Below are 21,318 nucleotides of genomic sequence, written 5' to 3' on the forward strand. Positions count from 1 at the left end.
CAGTAAGACATTAAAACAGGTTTGTTGAAATGTTTAAAATTTAGGCAGGGAATAAAAAAAGGATATCTGGAGATTTTTTTCATTTTTCAGCACTTTGCCTTTTTTCCCCGCATTAAAAAGAATGTAGCCCAGGAGATCATGAGGCAGACACCTCCGATGGTAACTTGGAGTTCCAGACCTGCCAGTGCTTAATAATAAAGTGAAAACCTGTTTGGATTCTGACATAAATCCATGCATTTGGGAAGGAAGAGTTGTTTCATCCAGCAGATGGTCTTTGTGCAAATGTGATCTGAAATGCAAGTTTTGCCGTGAATGAAAGCGACACAGAATTTGTTTTTGTTCACCTCTGCTGACGTATCTTGTATTCATTATCCCTGAGCAACTTCAGCTTTCTAAGTGAAACGGATCAGTCTATTATACAAGCTTAATCTCTCATATTTGCGGTTGTTATTGTTTTGCAATGACCTCATGGGGAAAGAAAGAGCAGCCACATTTAATTTTAAAAAAAAGGTATAATAACACTAGGAACACTGCAGAGCCACAAGGACTAACTACAGAACAGCTTGCTTCCCTCTCCTCGGAAGATAGCATAGCATCTGAGTGTTAAATTGCTATCTAGTAGGAAATTGTGCCCCGCAGAAATTGGAATTAACTTGTTGGTGTTAATGTATGTATCACATGGCCACAATTTAATGTTACTACATCAGTGCATAAAATATTATTTGATATTTGAGTATTTTATCCTAGAAAGATAAAATACTCAAAGCAATTTCCAGAAATTCATAACTTCTAACAACCCTGGAGTGGTCTTTAAATGATAAGTCATTTTAGTACTTTGTTGTATGACACTGCCTTGTAAGTTTATTACACAAGAGAATTATCGTACCTTGTGCATTTACCGTGGAAAATGTCAATGTGGCAACTCTAAGAATCCCGAAGGAATGCCAAGAAAAAATTTGCACAGAAAAAGTGTAGTCTTTCTCTCCTGCCTTCTAAAATCATCTTCTATTTTGTTTTAAAGTGATTTTCCCTCTTAAGTGAGCACTGGACATTCCCTTCCTTTAAGAGATAGGATAAAGGTTATAAATTTTTTAAAAGAGAGAGCGAGAGGAGATTGAGGAAAGGGTAGTTTCTTACTGGGGGTGGAGTCAGCAGAGGAGGTAACAAGGCTGTGCCTCAGTTTCCCCACCTACAATTACTGCAAAGACCACCCCCATCATGAGAAAGTAGAGATCATGGAAGTTGAGGTAGGAAAAATGGAAACCAGCCAGCAGTAAGTCCGAGCAGGAGTGGGCTTCAGTTTTTTGCTAGCATGACAAATGATTCGTCCAGGTTACCAGGTGCTGTTATGTTTCCACTCTCAGTGTGTGCATAGACGCATTTCTATATACATTCAAAGGTGTGCCGAGTAGAACCCCTTGGGCTTCTTGGGTAAATGTTTTCAAGATGAATCACCATTGATAATCAGGTTCTCAGCTGTCTCAACATGCAGCTCGGGGTCCCTAGGCTCATGTCAGAAGGGAATGTTTAATGAACCAGTGTAGACCACACTCTGTGCTTTCAAATATATCTTGACTCTGCCTATGTCTCTCCATCTCCACGGTAACCATCCAAATCTAGACCTTGCTACTCAAAGTTGTGGTCTAGGGCAGGCATCAGATAAACTTTCCAGGTAAGGGCCAAATAGTAAATATTTTTCGGTTTTGTGGCCCATACAGTCTTCTGTTCAACGACTTCACTCTGCCATCATAGCATGAAAGCAGAAAGCTGCCATAGATGAAATGGAAACCAATGGACATGGCTGTGTTTCAATAAAACTTTATTTACAAAAACAGGCGGCAGGCCAGATTTGGCCAATGGGCCATAGTTTGCTGACCCTTGGTCTAGAAACCAGCAAGGTCAGCACCACCTGGAGGCTTATTAGAAATGTAGTATCTCAGATCCCACCCCAGATCTACTGAATTAAATCTTCATTTTAACAAGATCCCTGAGATGATTTCTATCCACACTAAAGTTTGAGAAGACTAGTCTCTAGGGCGAGACTAGCTCTGTCCCTCTTCTGAGCTGCTGTGAAAGCCTAACCAGTCTCCCTGAACTTACCTTCACTTAACTATGCCACCCTGCAAACCATTCTCCAAGAAGCAGTCAAAGGGATCTTCTTAAAATACAAATTGGATCGCATCACTTGCCTACTGAAAACCTTTCAGCAGCCTGTCAATTAGGGTTGTCAGACTTAGTAAAAAAAAAAAAAAAAAACAAAGCAAAAAACAGGATGCCAAGTTAAATTTGAATTTCAAATAAACAATGAATAAATTTTCAGTGTAAGTGTGTCCCATGCAATATTTGGAACACACGTAAACTAAAAAGTTGTTCTTTATCTGAAATTCAGATGTATCTGGATGTTCTGTATTTTACCTGGCAATCCAGTGCTCTGAGATTACAGTCCGGCCTCCTTATCACAGCCTCAAAGACCCGCGTGATCTGGCGCTGTCTCCCTCCCAACATCACGGTACAGCGTTCATCCCCACCTCGCAGTGCCGTAAGCACGCTGGCTAAGCTCCTTCCTGCCAAGACCTCGGACAAGCCATGGCCGCCACCTGGAATCCACTTTCCTCCTATCCGTCAGATTTCAGCCTAAAGGCTCCCGTGTAAGGGAGGCCTTCCCCGACTCTCAGTCTGAAATGAGCAAAGCTCTTCCCCTCTAGCCGTCCCCCCGCCCCACATTCTCCATTAAGTCTCTATACCCACCCTGTTTCCACTGAAGCCCTTTCCATAATTTCCGGTGTTTATTTGGGGCTTATTTTTTTTATTTGCCTATTTCCCCCACCAGGATGTCAGTGTGATGGGGGCAGGGACCATTCTGTCCCAGCATCGTGCACGGCACCTAGTCCGCAACAGGTCGGAATAAGTATTTGGTGATCGAGTGAGTGCAGGCTCTTCTTTCTCTTAGACAGAAATCCGAAAGACCTCTTCAATTAAGTTTGGGAACGGGCGGACATGGCAGAAGGAAAGGGTAAATAGAAGCCCACCTGATCACACGGAAGGACGATCACCCAGCTGGTTTGGTTGGGAATTGGATGAGTGATGTCGAGTGAGGGGACATTCTCTCTGTAGAAGCAGAAGGGCTTCAGTGTCCCAAGAGAGTCCAGGCTAGACGGAGTTGGTGAGTGCTACACACCTGAGAGTGGAGGATGAAAAAAGTTTCACTTAACCTTTGGAATTTCCTTTTCCTTAAAAGGATAAAGGCATTCATATGGCCTGCTCTGCTCATCCCTTCTTCAGCATTTCAGAAAAGGCTATCCATTAAGAGTTTGAGAGAACTTTAAAAATAAATTTCAGGGATTTCCCTGGTGGTCCAGTGGTTAAGACTCCGCGCTTCCCATGCAGGGGGCGCGGGTTGGATCCCTGGTCGGGGAACTAAGATCCCGCAGGCCACGCAGAGTGGCTGAAAAAAGAAAAAGAAAAAGAAAAAAAAATTCAGAGGCCCTTCAGAGTTTTTCCATCATGCAGAATGTACACCAGCTGGGAAAAAAACTTAAAAGGAAAAGGCACCCAACAATGAGTGGGTCCTTTTATCAATGGTGGAAGAAGAAAGTCTGAAACTGCAATAAGTGTCTGCCTGGGATGGAAGATGCTTTGGGTGAATATCTACGTTGGAAGGGTTGTTACAAGCCATCAGCTAACTTATCCCTTCTCATAGAGTAATCACACAATTTCTCAATCAACGAATTTACATTGAAGTTATACTTATTATATTATTACTCTGCCATGAACTTATTCAGGCCGCCTTTTTGTTAATGCTCGGTACCCAGAGAAGAACTTCAGGGATTCTTTCCACCCACGACTGTTTCCTTGAGCTTAAAGAAATCCAGAGAAGGAATGATTCCTTAGGACTGTAATCGTCTTAGAGAGAAGAGGGTGAGGTTTTACTTGGGACCAGAACGTCTGGGAATAGCACCGAAGAGGGAGAGAGATTAGCGTGTGGAAAGGGGGAGGAAGGGGAGGGAATAGCAGAGCCAGAGGACAGGAGTGGCCCAGTGTGACTGAAGGAAATTAGTCAAAATTAGGAAAACGATAATTTGAAAAACTGAAAATGTCGACTGAATTTGGTTTATAGAATATGTTGAATAACTAGTGTAACTTGCTCGGAAAAGCAAAGAGCCGCAAAAGTTGCTGAGCCATGGTGACATCATGAAGCTGTGTTTTGGGGAAAATGCACCTGATGGGAGGGTAGAATCAACTGAAAGAAGGGAGAGACTCCAGGTAGAGAAACCAGTTAGGAGACCACCTGATTGTCCACTTGATTGATTGATTGATTGGAGCACTTGAACTACACGAACGAAGTAGGGGGTGAAACAGAAGGAATAGCCCTCTCCAAAGGGGCAGGAAGGAGTTCAATGATTCCTGAAAGAGGGAGGGTTAGAAAGGATTTTTTTAAATCAAATTTGTTTATAGAAGGACTTTTAAAAACATGGGAAAATCACCTGTATAATTTTCCATGCATTGTAAACCCCATAACTGCACTATGTAACTTCTTAAGTCCTCTATAGATGTGCAAGTTAAAATGTTTAGGAAAGGGAGATTCTAGACAGCCCCTGTGCTCCTTTCTGTTTCTTGGCTTCTTTTATTACCTCTTCTTCCTTCCTTCCTTACTCCCTCCCTCCCTCCCTCCCTTCCTTCCTTCCTTCCTTCTTTCCTTCCTTCCTTCCTTCCTCCCTTCCTTCCCTTCTCTCTCCTTCCTTCCTTCCTTCCTCCCTCCCTCCCTTCCTCCCTCCCTTCCTTCCTTCCTTCCCTTCTCTCTCCTTCCTTCCTTCCTTTCTTCTTTCCTCCCTCCCTCCCTTCCCTCCCTCCCTTCCTTCCTTCCTCCCTCCCTCCCTTCCTCCCTCCCTTCCTTCCTTCCTTCCCTTCTCTCTCCTTCCTTCCTTCCTTTCTTCTTTCCTCCCTCCCTCCCTTCCTTCCTTCCTTCCTTCTTTCCTTCCTCCCTTCCTCCCTTCCTTCCCTTCTCTCTCCTTCCTTCCTTCCTTTCTTCTTTCCTCCCTCCCTCCCTCCCTTCCCTCCCTCCCTCCCTTCCTTCCTTCCTTCCTTCTTTCCTCCCTCCCTTCCTTCCTTCCTTCCTTCTTTCCTTCCTTCCTTCCTTCCTCCCTTCCTTCCCTTCTCTCTCCTTCCTTCCTTCCTTCCTCCCTCCCTCCCTTCCTCCCTCCCTTCCTTCCTTCCTTCCCTTCTCTCTCCTTCCTTCCTTCCTTTCTTCTTTCCTCCCTCCCTCCCTCCCTTCCCTCCCTCCCTTCCTTCCTTCCTCCCTCCCTCCCTTCCTCCCTCCCTTCCTTCCTTCCTTCCCTTCTCTCTCCTTCCTTCCTTCCTTTCTTCTTTCCTCCCTCCCTCCCTTCCTTCCTTCCTTCCTTCTTTCCTTCCTCCCTTCCTCCCTTCCTTCCCTTCTCTCTCCTTCCTTGCTTCCTTCCTCCCTCCCTCCCTTCCTCCCTCCCTCCCTTCCTTCCTTCCTTCCTTCCCTTCTCTCTCCTTCCTTCCTTCCTTTCTTCTTTCCTCCCTCCCTCCCTCCCTTCCTTCCCTCCCTCCCTTCCCTTCTCTCTCCTTCCTTCCTTCCTTCTTTCCTCCCTCCCTCCCTTCCTTCCTTCCCTCCCTCCCTCCCTCCCTTCCTTCCTCCATTCTTTTTTTTAAAGCAAAAGGAGGAAAACTCCCAAGAAAGGCTGGCTGCGTCATGGTTCTAAGTAGGTCACGGCAGTTGAATACAGGGAGCCCTCAATGATTCAGTTCAGTGGCCCCTTCAGCTCACAGCATTAAAAGCATTTCACTTGGTGTGTTTAAGCTGTCTGCACAATGCGCTCTCTGGCTGATTTTTTTCAAAGTTGATTTAATCCTGGCACTTCATAAAATGTGTGTATCCATCAAAGCAAGACCATTTTATTCATGTTCAAGAGAAATCTCTGAAAGGGTGGAATAAAACCAAACGCATGGAAACAGGCCCAAATCCGGCAATGGAAAAACACAGATGTGCAGGTTAAGTGCAAGATTTCAGGAGACGTGCCACCCCACCCCAAATAAGTTTCTAATCAAATGCCAGAGTGAAGCATCGGAACCTGCCAACATTTCCTCCTTGGCTGCCTTAACTGTTTAAATCATTCCTTTTAAATTGCATCTGACTAGGCTGAGAACAATAACGGAAATGCCCACCGACTGACGATTCTGGCAATTTTGTGAATTATCACATAAAGTGGAGCGCTGGACTGCATGCCTTTCTCCATGGGGTTGATATTCACACTCCTGTGCACGCTCAGCTCACCATCATTCCTGCCATCATCCCTCTGCTGGGTGTGACCACAGCCGCAAAAACACGTTGCTGCAGATTAGACTGTGGTGTGCTGACCGTTGTGCGTTTTGAAAGACTGAAAGGAATAACCTATTTAAGAAAACCATTTAGATGTGCATAACTCTTTCCTTCTTTCTTTTCTTCTTCTCTTTCTTCCTTCCTTTCTTTCTCTTTAGGAAACCCGATGGGATTAGCTTCATTCAGGATCATGCAATAGCAAAGAGAGGACACACTCTGGAGAGTCCCCATAGGATTTTTGCCTGCGGTTCCCAAGTTACAGATTTTACTGGCTTTCTGGGAGGAAATGAGCTAGGTGTGAGGAGATGACTGAGATGGTGACTGGCGAACATCTCACATTCAGTGATTGGAGTTAGCAGATTGGAAGTGTTTAAGGGAGGCACAGTATGTTCTGAAAAATTCCCAAGGTTGCCCACTGAAGAAAATGGGAATTTTAGAAGATTTCTTAAAGCAAAATTAAAAGCAATAGACATTAATAATAGCTCAGTTAAGGAGGGATTATACATCATTAAGGAGAAAAATGGAGGGGATGTGTCAAAAGTATAATGAACCAGAGAAAGAAAGAAGGTCAGAATTGTTGATTTGTTCCACGGGCAGTTTTCTGAGCCCCTACTACTTACCAGTCTCCATGTTACATGATGATCATATAAAGATGAGTTAGTCTTTGTCTCTTAGCTTGTGGAGCTAATCTTGGTCCATTAAAGTATCAAGAGATTAGTGCTCTTGGACAATACTGAAAATGCTTCCAAAGTTGGGGTAGTCACTTTCTCTCTACTCAAGGAGGGTTTTGCAAGGCAGAGCCAATCTTCCAAAGGTACTAAAAACATTGCTGTTTTTGGAGGTGCACTTTTCACACAACAGGCAGGCCACTAAAAATCCAGGAGTCAATCCATATACCATTAATGAAAGAGTTTGAAAACACTGTTGATGTTCTATAAAGGAAAGTAAAGGTATATGTAGTGACCGCTCTGTAGAACTCACTAAAGAACTCCAGTTTTCTGCTTAGTTCCCTTTCAAGAGCAGGTGGTTTTTCTACACTCGTATTCCCGTGCCCATCATTTAGGAGCCTGTAAATAATTCTACTTTTTTAGTACTCTGCAGAACTCAGAAAGTCCTCTGTATTGTTACAGACTATTCTAAATTAAAAGAGATTAAAGATCCAGTGCACGGTCTTAGATTAGACAAACCAACTACAACAAAAGCCATCTGAAGGACAACTGGGAAAAGTTAAATATGTACTAGGTTTATACGATATTAAGAAATTATTGTCGAGGGGCTTCCCTGGTGGTGCAGTGGTTAAGAATCCGCCTGCCAATGCAGGGGACACGGGTTCGAGCCCTAGTCCGGGAAGATCCTACATGCTGCGGAGCAACTAAGCCCGTGCTCCACAACTACTGAGCCTGCGCTCTAGAGCCCACGAGCCACAACTACTGAGTCCACGTGCCACAACTACTGAAGCCCGTGCGCCTAGAGCCCATGCTCTGCAACAAGAGAAGCTACCGCAGTGAGAAGCCTGTGCACCACAACAAAGAGTAGCCCCAACTTGCCGCAACTAGAGAAAGCCTGCGCAGCAATGAAGACCCAATGCAGCCAAAAGTAAATAATTTAAAAATAATAATAATAAATAATTGGTTTTAAAAAAAGAAATTATTGTCAAATAAAGAAGTGTGGTATACATATACAGTGGAATGTTATTAAGCCATTAAAAAAATAAACCAAGGAAATCCTGCCATTTTCAACAACGTGGATGGACCTTGAAGACATTACGCTAAGTGAAATAGGTCGGACAGAGAAAAACAAATACTGTGTCATCTTACCTATATGTGGAATCTAAAACAAAATAAAACAAAACAAAAGCCAAACTCACAGGAAGAAAGGTCAGATCTGTGGTTACCAGAGGCAGGGTGTGGGCCCGGGGAGTTGGAGGAAGCTGGTCAAAAAGCACGAGCTTCCAGCTTTAAGTCAGATAAGTCTAGAGATGTAGCGTACAGCATGGTAACTCTAGTTAACACTACTGAGCGATATATGTAAAAGTTATTAAAAGAGTGAACCCTAAGACTCCTCATCACAAAGAAAAGATGGTTTTGCTTCTTTTGCTTTTTCTTTGTATCGTATCTACGTGAGAGGATGGCTGCTGACTAAATTTATTGCAGTAATCATTTCACAATATATCTAAGTCAAACCATCATGCTGTACACCTTAAACTAACATAGTGGAATATGTCAATTATATCTCAATCAAATGGAAAAAATGAAAAAAAAATAAATTATTGCCATTTTTGTTAGAGGTGCTAATACTTTGGCTATGCATAATGTGCAATGTCATGATAACTCTAATATAAAATACATGAGCATTTTTTTTAACATCTTTATTGGAGTATAATTGCTTTACAATGGTGTGTTAGTTTCTGCTTTATAACAAAGTGAATCAGTTATACATATACATGTGTTCCCATATCTCTTCCCTCTTGCATCTCCCTCCCTCCCACCCTCCCTATACCAACCCCATAAGCATTTTTAAATACTTTTAACAGTTACAAACACACCAACATCGAGAAAATCTTTAGACTTTTCTATTAGATTTTCATCATGTGTATGCATTACCTTGATTTTTTAAATGTATTTAATTAATTTTGACACTATATCTCTGGATTTGTGCCTATACAAATCCCACTTCCCAGCCACCACTATATCTTGTAGTTGAAACTAATCACTTCAAGGATGAGTCTTGTTTTGCAAGGCTCTGAGCTTTCAGAAAAACAGATTTAATTATGTTCAGTGCACTTTATTTAATTAGGCAAGAATGCAGACTAACAGTTTAAAAGGCGTTTTCATTATAAGATTGAAACAAAAAGAGATTGTGAACTAGGACATTAAATTAACCAAGTATTCTCCCAGTATTCTGGTTGGTTAATAGGCATGGTTGATAAGCCTCAATCAAACTAAAAATGCACACCCTAACTAGCTGTGATGGGTTGATGGTTAAGAATATAGCAAATGCGTTCAGTATACCAAGGGGACTTCTCAGTCAGTGTGATCCACCGGGGATACCGTGGGCATGACCTATTTTAAAAACGGACAAAATAATCTTATACTTTAATGATAAAATTAAGATTCTTTAATGGATTTAATGAATAAAAAGACTGTACCTGTACAGACACCAATATTGCAGCACTCAGTAATCCCAGAAAGACTGTTAAAATGAATCTGGAAGCCTAGATTACCTCCAAACATTCGGGTTAGATGGACGGCGGAGGACCAGCTAAGCTAATTGTGAAATTCTAACTCTCAGCAAACTGTGTGTTTATCTTATGAGCCAGATTTGCCTCATATTCTAAATAGTTGTGTTTTTTGTTTTGTTTTGTTTTTTTATTTCAGAATGTCCTCATTGTCGAGGTAAGCTGACTTTTATTTATCCATACTTGGAAGCTGAAAGAATCTAATGGTGAGTTTCGAAATATAGAACTTGTTATCAAACTGGCCAAGGATTTATTGAATTCCCACTGTGTTTAGGGCTCTTCAAATTTACAGAATAGGAGTCAACTAGAATCACTGGCTTGAAATAACCTAGAATGGAAGCTTTGCAATAATAGTTGCGTGGTACTTTATCTGGTTTTATATCTAATGCCACCCATGTCTAAATTGGTTCTTATACCTATTTGTGAATCAGACATTTTCACAGAAGAGAAAACTAGCCCACAGAACCAAATTTTTTTAATAGCAAAACCAAGGTTAGAACGCTCTTCACCCTTAATTCAGTGTTCTTGCTAATGTCTTCTAATGACTTGGAACAATTCTCCCTTCGGCATCCAAATCATAAATAGAATCAATCTAAAAATTTGCTATCCAGGGGAAATCTATAATTTAATTTGTTCTTCTGTTTAAAAAATAAAAAGAAGAAAGAAAAGAAAGAAAGAATGGGTCCTGTAGCCCAGCAGACCTGTCTTATCAGCTGGCAAAACTTCAGGGAAGCTGTTTTCAAGCTTTGGTTACACTTGCCTGAGTGTGCCACATGTATCTGCAGTTCTGCCTCAGACATAACCCATAAAGTAGACCCTCTAGCCAAATGCATGGCCCAACCCTGGCTAAATTCAGACCTGTTGTTTTGACAGTCAGCTCCTGGCAGCTGATTTCTGCCCCACGGACAATCAATCTCGGCTGCCCATTCTACTCTAATTGTGCGGTAGCTCATCAGCGGGGGTGAGCCTCAGCTCACGGCAGCCTCACGCCCTCAGAACTCACAGGCTGTCCCCAGCTGCTGCCCAGACACATCTCGCTTCCCAGCCATAGAATCTCCTATTAAGAGAGGAGAGCAAGGGGGGAGGCATTTATCCATTCAGCGTATTCAGATGTACATCCCAAGTGCATGAAAATTCATGCGTCCTGTGTCGTGTTACATAACCTCAGGGCCAAATTTAGTCCTTGAATGCACGTGCACGAGTCCAAATGCACTCAATAAAGGGCCCCACGTGCCTTCCAGAGGCTGAATTTAGCCTTTCAACATAGCTCAAGGATTCTAGGAGGAAATAGTCACCAATATATCCCCGCCAAACCCAGCTTCCAGAAAGAAGCACCTGTCTAAAAAATATAACCGGCTCTGCCTCCTACTTTTACTCTAATTTGATGGCAGTTCTAATTATGATGCATTATTAATAAGGACTAGAATCATCTGTCTGGATGAAACGCCTTTTAATGTAGCCCAAAGGCATTTGGTTGAATTTGTCTGTCCTTTTTGCAAAGGATGTTGTCGGAACTGGGAGGACCATGAAAGCATTGCTCGGTAGCATAGAGAAATACAAGCCCAACATGATTAAGGTCGCCAGGTGAGTACCACATTCACATCACCGCTGTTTCTATCTTTCCAAACCAGCACGAGAGGGATGCTAACACAGGAAGCTGTTTCCAATGAGTGCAGCCAATTCCACACCACTGACCCTTTGCCCTGGAGTGTTATGGTTTGACCATACTGAACAAACAGCCCATTTGACCGCTAGCCTGAGAGAGAGGAAAGGGAAGAGGACATGCTTTGCTGTGTGTCTGAGCCCCTCTTTCCGATGCCTCTGTTAGTTGTTTCCAGGAGCAGCTGGCAGAGCCCCAGTGCCCGCGCCCCTCTCCCTTCCTTTTATCCAGAATCTCACTGATGAGGTGCCGCAGGAGGCAATTTGAGGGCTGTGCTCATGCCCCATGTGCCCGAGGGAAAAAAATGCATGTTTCAAATATATATTTTAATGATTTTCAATCCTATTTGCGATTCACAAACATTTCATCTGGATCACTAAAACTTTTTTTTTTCTTTTAATGGTAGTTTGTTGGTGAAGAGAACACCTAGAAGTGATGGCTTTAGACCTGACTGTAAGTGTTTTGGGAGGTTTTGTTGGTTGTTTGTTGGCTGGTGGTGGTGTTTTGTATCTCAGAATCTTTGGTTTCCTAGTTGTTGGCATTCTTGTGAAACGGAAGCTATAAAGATTTGATGGTCCCATAAATGGTCTATGGTCTCCCCAGCAGTAGACCCCTCTACAACCAGAGGTTTTCATTTTCTCATTTGCATCTTTCCCAGGAACTGTGTTGTGTACACCGAATGTTTTTATTTTTAGGTTTTCCATAGTACCTTCACTCCTAAGAACTCAGCTAAATTGGTTTCAGGGGGTAGGGGGAGACGTGACCCCCTCCTGGGCTGACTTGGATGCACAGGATTCCTGCCTTGGCCTCTGTCCCCACCAGTTGGACACAGAGAGGCGCTGGGAAGGTCGAGAGGTGTTCTACTGTCTCCAGGACCTGTGAGCGGACAACGCACAGTGCTGACCTTCAGCAAGCCTGAATTTTAGCACCGAAGGGGAAATATGAGACACCTCTCCACCACCTTCAGACACAAGTATAATAACACAGAGAATTAACAGAGCAAATATCTCTAGATACCATCTTCGCACTTGAGTTCAGACACATGTTCTGAAGGACTTTCCTCATCTAAGGCACTTTCCTCCCTCCTCTCCGGGATACGAATAGTTCTAATGCCAGAGAGGATAAACAAGCTGCTTGATTATTTATTATTCTAACACTAGAGGCGATATTTTTTTTCACTTGCATAGGCAGACTTCGGCTTGATTTTTATGACTTACATTTGCACTCAAGCCTCTGGGATAATTTGGCTGCAGTTCTCATCAGCAAGCTGAACAAACATAAGCACAAGAAGCACACTATGGATGGGTAATGTGCCAGTGACACTGAACCAGTGATTCTTTATTCTAAAAACAAATTTCATTCCTACGCGGGGTGTATTAAATCTAGACAATGTCAGTTCTGGCCACATAGACCCAGTAGCATGTCCCTGTCCAGTTATTGGCTTGGGGAATGTAATCTGGATATAGTTAAGGTCCAACAAGGTTAATAAACAGAAATCTAAGGAAATAATGTAAGATACTGTATAGAGAAGATTTCAACTGAAGTTGAAAGACATGCACTTCAGACATATCCAACTAGTTACAAATGTCTTGTGTCACAGCAACAGCATTAATAAAATAATAGCAGCTAACGGTAGTAAGAGATTTACTTTTTTAATTTTTAAAATTTTTTAAAAATTGAAGTATAGTTGATTTACAATGTCTTAGTTTCAGGTGTACAGCACAGTGATTCAGTTATATACATATATGTGTGTGTGTGTATATATATTCTTTTTTAGATTCTTTTTCCTTATAGGGGTTATTATGAAGTATTGAGTATAGTTCCCTGTGCTATACAGTAGGTCCTTGTTGGGTCTCTCTTTTATATATAGTAGTGTGTATCTGTTAATCCCAGCCTCCTAATTCATCTCTCCCCTCCCCTTTCCCTTTTGGTAGCCATAAGTTTGTTTTCTATGTCTGTGAGTTTGAGTTACCATATGATCGTGCAATCCCGCTCTTGGGCATATAACCAGAGAAAACTATAATTTGAAAAGATACATGCCCAATGTTCATTGCAGCACTATTTACAATAGCCAAGACGTGGAAGCAACCTAAATGTCCATCGACAGATGAATGGATAAAGAAGATGTGGTACATATATACAATGGAATATTACTCAGCCTTAAAAAAGAATGAAATAATGCCATTTGCAGCAACATGATGGACCTAGAGATCACCATACTGAGTGAAGTAAGCCAGACAAAGACAAATATCATATGACATCGCTTATATGTGGAATCTAAAAAAAAAAGATGCAAATGAATTTATTTACGAAACAGAAAGATTCTCACAGACATAGTAAGAGATTATGATGTGCCTGACTCTGTTCTAAGAGCTACACAGAGATTAACACATTTAATCCTTGCAACATTCCTCTAAAGTAAGTGCTATTGCTGTGCCCATTTTACAGATGAGGAAATTGAACACAACCAGGTTAAAGAGCTTGCCAAGGTCACGACGCTGTAAGTGTAGAGTCAGTATTGAACCCAGGCAGTCTGGTTGCAATCATGGCTTTTACTCTTGCCCTGCATCTGTAAGTAGCATCTGCCATTGCAAATATAAGTGTAGGAACTGCAGCCATTTACCAGCTAGAGATAGGTCACTCTGATTCCTGGCTGTTCTCCTGTCCTACTGATCCAGTGTTCTTCTTTTTTTTTTTTTTTTTTAATTAATTTTTATTTATTTATTTTTGGCTGCGTTGGGTCTTCGTTACTGCACGCGGGGTTTCTCTAGTTGCAGCGAGCGAGGGCTACTCTTCGTTGCAGTGTACGGGCTTCTCATTGTGGTGGCTTCTCTTGTTGTGGAGCATGGGCTCTAGGTGCATGGGCTTCAGTAGTTGTGGCTTGCAGGCTCTAGAGCACAGGCTCAGTAGTGTGGCTCGCGGGCTCTAGAGCACGGGATCAGTAGTTGTGGTGCACGGGCTTAGTTGCTCTGTGGCATGTGGGATCTTCCCAGACCAGGGCTCGAACCTGTGTCCCCTGCATTGGCAGGAGGATTCTTAACCACTGTGCCACCAGGGAAGTCCCTGATCCAACGTTCTTTTTTTTTTTTTTTTTATGGCTGTGTCGGGTCTTCGTTGCTGCACGTGGGCTTTCTCTAGTTGCGGCGAGTGGGGGCTACTCTTCGTTGCGGTGTGCAGGCTTCTCATCACGGTGGCTTCTCTTGTTGTGGAGCACAGGCTCTAGGCATGTGGGCTTCAGTAGTTGCAGCATGCGAACTCAGTAGTTGTGGCTCGTGCGCTCTAGAGCTCAGGCTCAGTAGTTGTGGCACACGGGCTTAGTTGCTCCACGGCATGTGGGATCTTCCTGGACCAGGGCTTGAACCCGTGTCCCCTGCATTGGCAGGCGGATTCTTAACCACTGAGCCACCAGGGAAGCCCCAACGTTCTTTTACTCAGAAGGTTTGGCCTTCTGAATTGACTTTTCCAGTCTGAGTTGCCACGCCTGTTTTAAGGATTGCATTGCTCGCTGTAAAGTCATCATTATCCTTACAACCAGGGGTTCCTGGGATTTGCTAATATTCTTTTAGCTAGCTCAGAATCTCTGTTCTATCTTTCTTCCCGGATTTCTGAGGCTTTGTACTTTTTGGTCCTTTCTCATAATTGACTTTTTCCTTTATGCTCAATGACACCTTTTATATCCTCTGACATCTTATTTTCTGCTCTGCTTCTTCTCTTTGATTATTTTTTCTCAAGAAACCTACAGTTTGGAGGGATCAAATAGGCTTCCTAACAGTGACACATAATGGAATCCTTAGAAAAATAAGTCCCTCACCTGTAGCACTTTCTGCGAGCAAGAACCAGTTGGTTTCTCCATGTGAAAGCATCCTTGGTCAGAAGGACCAAAATGGTGGTGAATGGTCAATGATGGAGATATATTTCTCTGGGCTGTAAGTCCACTGGCTATGCCAAAGTACTGTTTCATAAAAGTAAGCAAGTACATCTCTCGTTTGCAATACCGTAATAAGCATAAGATTCCCCAATACTGGAAAGAATTTGAAAAATCATTGGGCTATAGTTTCAAGACCTAAAGAAGAAGAGCTATTATATATTCCTTAAGAATTCTTTTCAATAAAAATCATCTGGACTTCTCTGGTGGCGCAGTGGTTAAGAATCCGCCTGCCAATGCAGGGGACACGGGTTCAAGCCCTGGTCCAGGAAGATCCCACATGCCGTGGAGCAACTAAGCCCGTGTGCCACAACTACTGAGCCTGCGCTCTAGAGCCCGCGAGCCACAACTACTGAGCCCGCGTGCCACAACTACTGAAGCCCGCGCGCCTAGAGCCCGTGCTCCGCAACAAGAGAAGCCACCACAATGAGAAGCCCGCGCTCCGCAATGAAGAGTAGCCCCCACTCGCTGCAAAACAGAGAAAGCCCACACACAGCAACGAAGACCCAACACAGCCAAAAATAAAAAAATATATAAAAAAATAAAATTTTAAAAAAAATCATCTTTCTTTCAATATATTCATCCTTTGCTTAACCTAAGTATCTCCTACTGCATTTAAATCCATTTACTCTCATCCTGCCCTCAGTGGAGACAGAGAGCTAAGTACTATCATCTGCATTATGGACTCAAAGACTAGCATTAGAGTAACCCTTAGCATTGTCTTCCTCAGGCCGAACAGTCCCTTTTCCTCTCATCTTGTCTCCCGGGTTTTGCTTTCCAGCCCTTTATCCAGCTGAGGACACTGAGCGCCGTGGGAGGATGGCTTCCTATTGCAACAGCCTGTGCCCCTCTTCATGTATTACAGCATTGGGACACCTTCTGTTTGAACTGCACTTCATGCTTTGCAGTGTTTCCTTTGGCATGATATCATTGGATACTGCTTGCTTTGGAACAGCAGGGCTGCGTGCCTGACTCATGCACACTTCTTGATATCCACGGGGCTGCCTGAGCCCTTGCTCAGCTCTGTCTACCGGGAGTGCAGTCCTTTTTCACTGTCTGTTTGCTGGTCGTCCTGTCTCCCTAAGTAGAGTCACTCTGGTCCAGGTCCTACTGGGCTCATCCTATGCATTGTCTGTCACTTTTCTCACTTACTTCTGCCTAATGGAAGGTCGTCATAGGTTAAGTGCCAACAATAGCATATGGTGACTTTATACTTATGTTATTTAAATTGTGTTCCTTTTTTTTTTTTCCCTCCCTCTCTCTGCTCAGATGCTGGATTTGAGATCCCAAACTTATTTGTGGTGGGTTATGCCTTAGATTACAATGAATACTTCAGAGATCTGAACGTAAGTCTTGCATGCAAATCCCTAGCCCCCTTTTCACAAGAACTTAACAATGACATCAATTTAACAAATTTTTGCAATAGCTGTAATGATGGCTGCCATTTATTGAGTGTCTTCTGTGTCAGGAATATTCTGGGCACTAGGCATTCGTAATCCCAATGAATTTCCACCACTGCCCAGCAAGGTAGGTATTAGGTTGATGGAAGCAATTATGATTGTCTCTATTTTGTATGAAGGAAATAAGGAAGTTAAAAGCAGAAAGACAGCTTGTTACTGATTTTTCTCCGTCGTCATCGACTGTGTCTCCTCTCAACCATACTAACAGTCAATATTCAATAAACTGTTTAGTGTCAGTGCTTGAAATCTAGAAGTTTCCAATTACAGCAGCATGTAGCTCATAACTATTCCCCCTTTGGGAGAAATCATTTTAACATGTAGACGTGGACCCCCAACTGTATGACCCTATCACTGCTGAATGATCTGGAGGTAAATATCTTACCCGAAGTGGACCAGTCCGTGTCTCTCTCCTAGGATTTAGAAACCTAAACCCAAACGCCACAGAGACCAAGGGATTTTGGACTTAAGCCGTGGGCTGAGGTCTGGAGCTACCCTGGTTCCTGCCTTCTAGTTGCTTCATTGCTCTGCTCTTCCTCTACCTCTGTGAGCTACCCCAGTACCCTACCAGTAACACCCCCCTTTTGCTTACGTTCACCCTGTTAACACCATTTCTGTTGCTTGCCATCAAAATATTTCTGACACATTTCTTGCTACCGAAAAAGGGTCAAAAGAGAGTCAGTACTGTGTTTAGCACAGCTCTTTCTCTATTCACCCTAGAAGGTGTAACTTCACCAGTGGGACACATCTATCTCCACCACTGCTAACTATACTCCACCACCCTCAGCATTTCTGGTTGTTACAGACCTACAGAGCCAGATTCAGAAAAGAGCTCAAAACTAAAACAATGAAGAAACTTTTGTCAAGCATTTTAGCGGGTCTCTTTAGATTTTACGTATATGTGCACGTATACATATATGTGTGCATGTGTGTGCTTATACATGTATGAATGTACATAAACATATAAATACATAGATATGTATTTAAATGAACAATAAGCAGGTAGGAGATGACATTCTGTTCTTACTGCATCCCATTTTCTGCACTTTATACAGTAAGTCCCCTAAATATGAACCTTCAAGTTGTGAACTTTCAAAGATGCGAACATATTATAAACCTATCACGGTACAGTACTATATAGCCGATTGTGTTAGTTGGGTACCTAGGCTAACTTTGTTGGACTTACGAACAAATTGGACTTACGAACGCACTCGGAATGGAACTCGTTCATATGTAGGGGACTTATTATATTTTGTTAAGAGGCTGATGCATTTAAATCCTTTATTGTTTCAGCACATATGTGTGATCAATGAACACGGCAAAGAAAAGTATCGAGTCTAAAGAAGTAAATTTTCACCATCGAATCTCCAGATAACATCCTACTTATGACTACACTCAGGAAGCCAGCATGTAAAGTTTGTCTCCCAGGCATGTTCACTCAGCAGGATTTAAAAGGAAAAAAATTTTTTAATGAGCGAGCTTTCTTTTCTGAGATTATAACATAACATGAAGAGTCCCAAAGGTTCTTAAGGAAAAGAAAGCAATCCTTTTATTTGACTTGTTCCAAATTAAACACTCTGCCTTTCGACTCAAACTGCCTTCACACCCCTGAGATACACCTTCTTTTGTTCTGATAAAGTCGTTATGCTTGATTACTATACCGCCACCTAGTTACTCAAATATTTTTCACTTACCTTTTTTTTTTAATACTTTACTTTGGTAATATTTTGCAATCTTAAAACCTGGAAGCCTTTTTATTGAACCTCTCAGCCCATGTACTGGAACTGCAAGTAGATTCCCATCCTAATAAAGGAGGGAAAGGACAATTTAATATAAATTTCTGTTGCGCACTTCTGACAGGCCATTATTATCTGCTTTGACAAAGTCTTTCTGAACAGCAGCTTACAATGAATCTTAATGATGTTATGAAATGGGCCTTTGCCCAGTGCTCTTGATTGGAGCTTCCGGTATGTGATAACGGTACGTCATGTATGCTTGGATGTACTCAACTGTGTTTAATACTCTGAATTTTAATTAGAAAAAATACAATGGCAGCAAGGCCCTGGTTTCTAAGCGGCATCCTTTTATTCATGCAGGACATGAGAAACAGCAAATCGGGGGTGGAAGGAGAAGTGTTTTCAGTGCTCAAAACTGAGCAAGTATAAATTTTTCATGTATTTCCATCAGAGGGCAAGACACTATTATGTATTATCCTAAAGAAGAATACAGAGGTTGAATTATTTTTTTAAGTGGCCTTATGAGACTGATCACACGACCCAACGCGCTATAGAAAACTAGGATAATTAAGAAAGTTTTTTCTGAATAACATTTTTTTCCATTTCCACTGTTTTATGAGAGGTTTTCTAATTTATGGGGATTTTAATAGAAAATAAACTTGAGTGCCAATAGAGCTGTTTTTTCTCACTTCCTAAAAGGAGCAAATGCAAAATAAATAACTAAGCAGCCTTTGTTTGGTTCTGAACCGTATGTGGTGTATTGTTATCGGGTTCCAGCTTCCTTTAAACTAATAAAGAATAAGAAAACTTGTTATGTCTCATAACTGCTTACTGTTTTTCTTCCGCCTTCATATTTTTTATATACTTTCAGCCATTAAACTGTGTGTGAGCCAGTAGCTTAAATATACGACTGCATACATCTTCCCTGTGGCTTTATTTTTGTTAACCTGGAAAAAATCCAGTATATGCACCAGTATAAGCAAACGATTAAGCCAGGCTTGATCCGCTGCTTTTTTTTTTTTTTTTCTCGTTAAGCTTGTTTGTAAAAACAAGGAATTTTAGTTGTAAAAGAAGATTTTCCTGCATATCTTTGTTCCAGTCAGAGAAGAAAATAAACCACACCCAGCTATCCCAAGGGGCAAACCAGCAAAGGGAATTCCTTCTGGCTTTGTTCCACAGACAAATTGGTATCCAAGTTATAGGTTGATAATTTGGTCTAACTGGCCAGTTTCTTGAACTATCAAAATTAATCTTCTAAATATAATTTTCCACTATGCCACATTTATATCAGAGGACCTAGAAAAATCCAAAGACATTTGATTTTAAATATAAAATTAGCCATAAAGTATGTATTATTGAAAGATTTTCTTTAAAATGTCGAATTTTAGTAAACATCAGTATCATTTTTGAGGACTGTAGGTTTATTCAGATTAGAAAGGAAATTGATCTCCTTCACAAGATTTTGAGAAGGATTTGTGAGAGTTAATGCTGAAAAAGAAAAATTCATCAAACACACAAGAAGTTTAATCGTTCCTGAAATGTTTTCCTGTCAGACCATATTTTGACAGTGATATCCAAGAACGTCATCTTGGGAAGAATTGTATTTCCTTTTCTCTTGAGCACTCTAATCTTTTTAGTATCGCTGAGTTTATTCAACCTAGACCAAAAATGTAAAAGCTTATCATCTGATTAACAACCAATGCATTTATTAATTTAGTGTTCCAAAGCTGATTAATAGTGGGGAAAAAAAAAAGTGTGGCATGTGTCCCTGGAAACATTTGGATTCAGTTATAATCAACAGACTTTTAGTAATACTTTGAGATCTCTCAAACAAATCAGAATCCCTCATTGCAAATTGGCCCTTTCCTATTGGACTGGAATGTATCGCATATTGGACCATGTACTGCGCCCAAGGTGAGCTGCGTGAAGGTCAGATCCTGAGGTGCCTTGTTTAACCTTTGGATGTCTTTGGATATCACTTGTTTTGCCACGTCTCAGGCCTCCGGAGACTGAAAACAGCCTTGCAGAGCGCAAGCAGCCACTTCCTCCGCCTCCTGTGTGGTGAACTCGGATTTTCCCAATGGAGACAGAAGGTAACCCATCCCACTTCTAAAGACCTGCTGTCGTGGAAATGTTTCCCCACTTCTGTAACAGAGTTACTGCGTTCTAGGAAATTGAAACCCTATACCACACTCTCCGCCCAGATGTCTGGCTAATTTGGGCAAAAAATAGCATTTGGGAGTTTGACTTAGTTTACCATCATAAAGTTCCTTTGGATCCCCTGATGGCATCTGAGGACCACTGGGCTGGCGAGTTTCACGAAGGGAAAAGAGGATCACGGAGGGACATCTGGGATTTGGTGCTGGGAAGTGTGCAGAGTAAGGAAAGAGGATGCATGTGGAGAGGGCCGCGAGGCGCCATGGCCCCAGCCGTACCCCATGAGTGGTTCTGAACCTTGTGGAGAGAAGAAGGCAAAGATGTCAGCAGAAAGAGCTGTTTTCCTGTAGCCTTCATGCCACACAGTGGAGCCTCCAGGCTGGTCTCCACATCTCACTGGGGATCCTGGTGCAGTTTTAGAGTGGGGAGAAGTCCTGGGAAAGCAGCTCCGTTTGAGGATCCCAAGGATTCTGCAGTTAGGGGAGTTCTTGGGCTGGGAAGGGTGTCCACATCCAGGGCGCTTCACAAGATGCCCCCTCCAGAGACTTCACAGGCCACAGGCTTCCACAGGGGACCAGAGCAGCCCATGAGAGGGATGTTGATGGCCACATGTAAGAAAGCTCTGAGCATCCCGGACACACAACTACCGCATGGGTCGTACCGTCCGTGCTGCTGTTACCCTAGGCAAGGATGCCTGGCCGAGGGGAACAAGGAGGAGCTGAGATCCAGCCCACACGCCACTTGTCAAGCCATGGACTGCATCAGCCTTCAGGTAGGGGTGTCTTTTTCTTAAAGGGGTTTCTTT

At 42.4% G+C, this 21,318-nt stretch overlaps 1 protein-coding gene across 3 annotated transcripts in view; it reads left to right on the plus strand.

Moving 5' to 3' along the window:
* Positions 1 to 19,180, plus strand: part of PRTFDC1 (phosphoribosyl transferase domain containing 1) — a 96,259-nt gene extending 77,079 nt beyond the window's left edge. For all 3 annotated transcript variants that reach the window (XM_059910787.1, XM_059910795.1, XM_059910779.1), the window contains 5 exons: positions 9,718 to 9,735; positions 11,080 to 11,162; positions 11,645 to 11,691; positions 16,433 to 16,509; positions 17,914 to 19,180. In XM_059910787.1, coding sequence (XP_059766770.1) covers positions 9,718 to 9,735; positions 11,080 to 11,162; positions 11,645 to 11,691; positions 16,433 to 16,509; positions 17,914 to 17,961 — 273 coding nt within the window. In that variant the 3' untranslated portion in view covers positions 17,962 to 19,180. The remainder of the gene's footprint in view (positions 1 to 9,717; positions 9,736 to 11,079; positions 11,163 to 11,644; positions 11,692 to 16,432; positions 16,510 to 17,913) is intronic.
* The last annotated feature ends 2,138 nt before the right edge of the window (positions 19,181 to 21,318 follow it).

Source organism: Balaenoptera ricei, chromosome 2 (genome assembly GCF_028023285.1).
Source record: "Balaenoptera ricei isolate mBalRic1 chromosome 2, mBalRic1.hap2, whole genome shotgun sequence".
Taxonomy (NCBI): domain Eukaryota; kingdom Metazoa; phylum Chordata; class Mammalia; order Artiodactyla; family Balaenopteridae; genus Balaenoptera; species Balaenoptera ricei.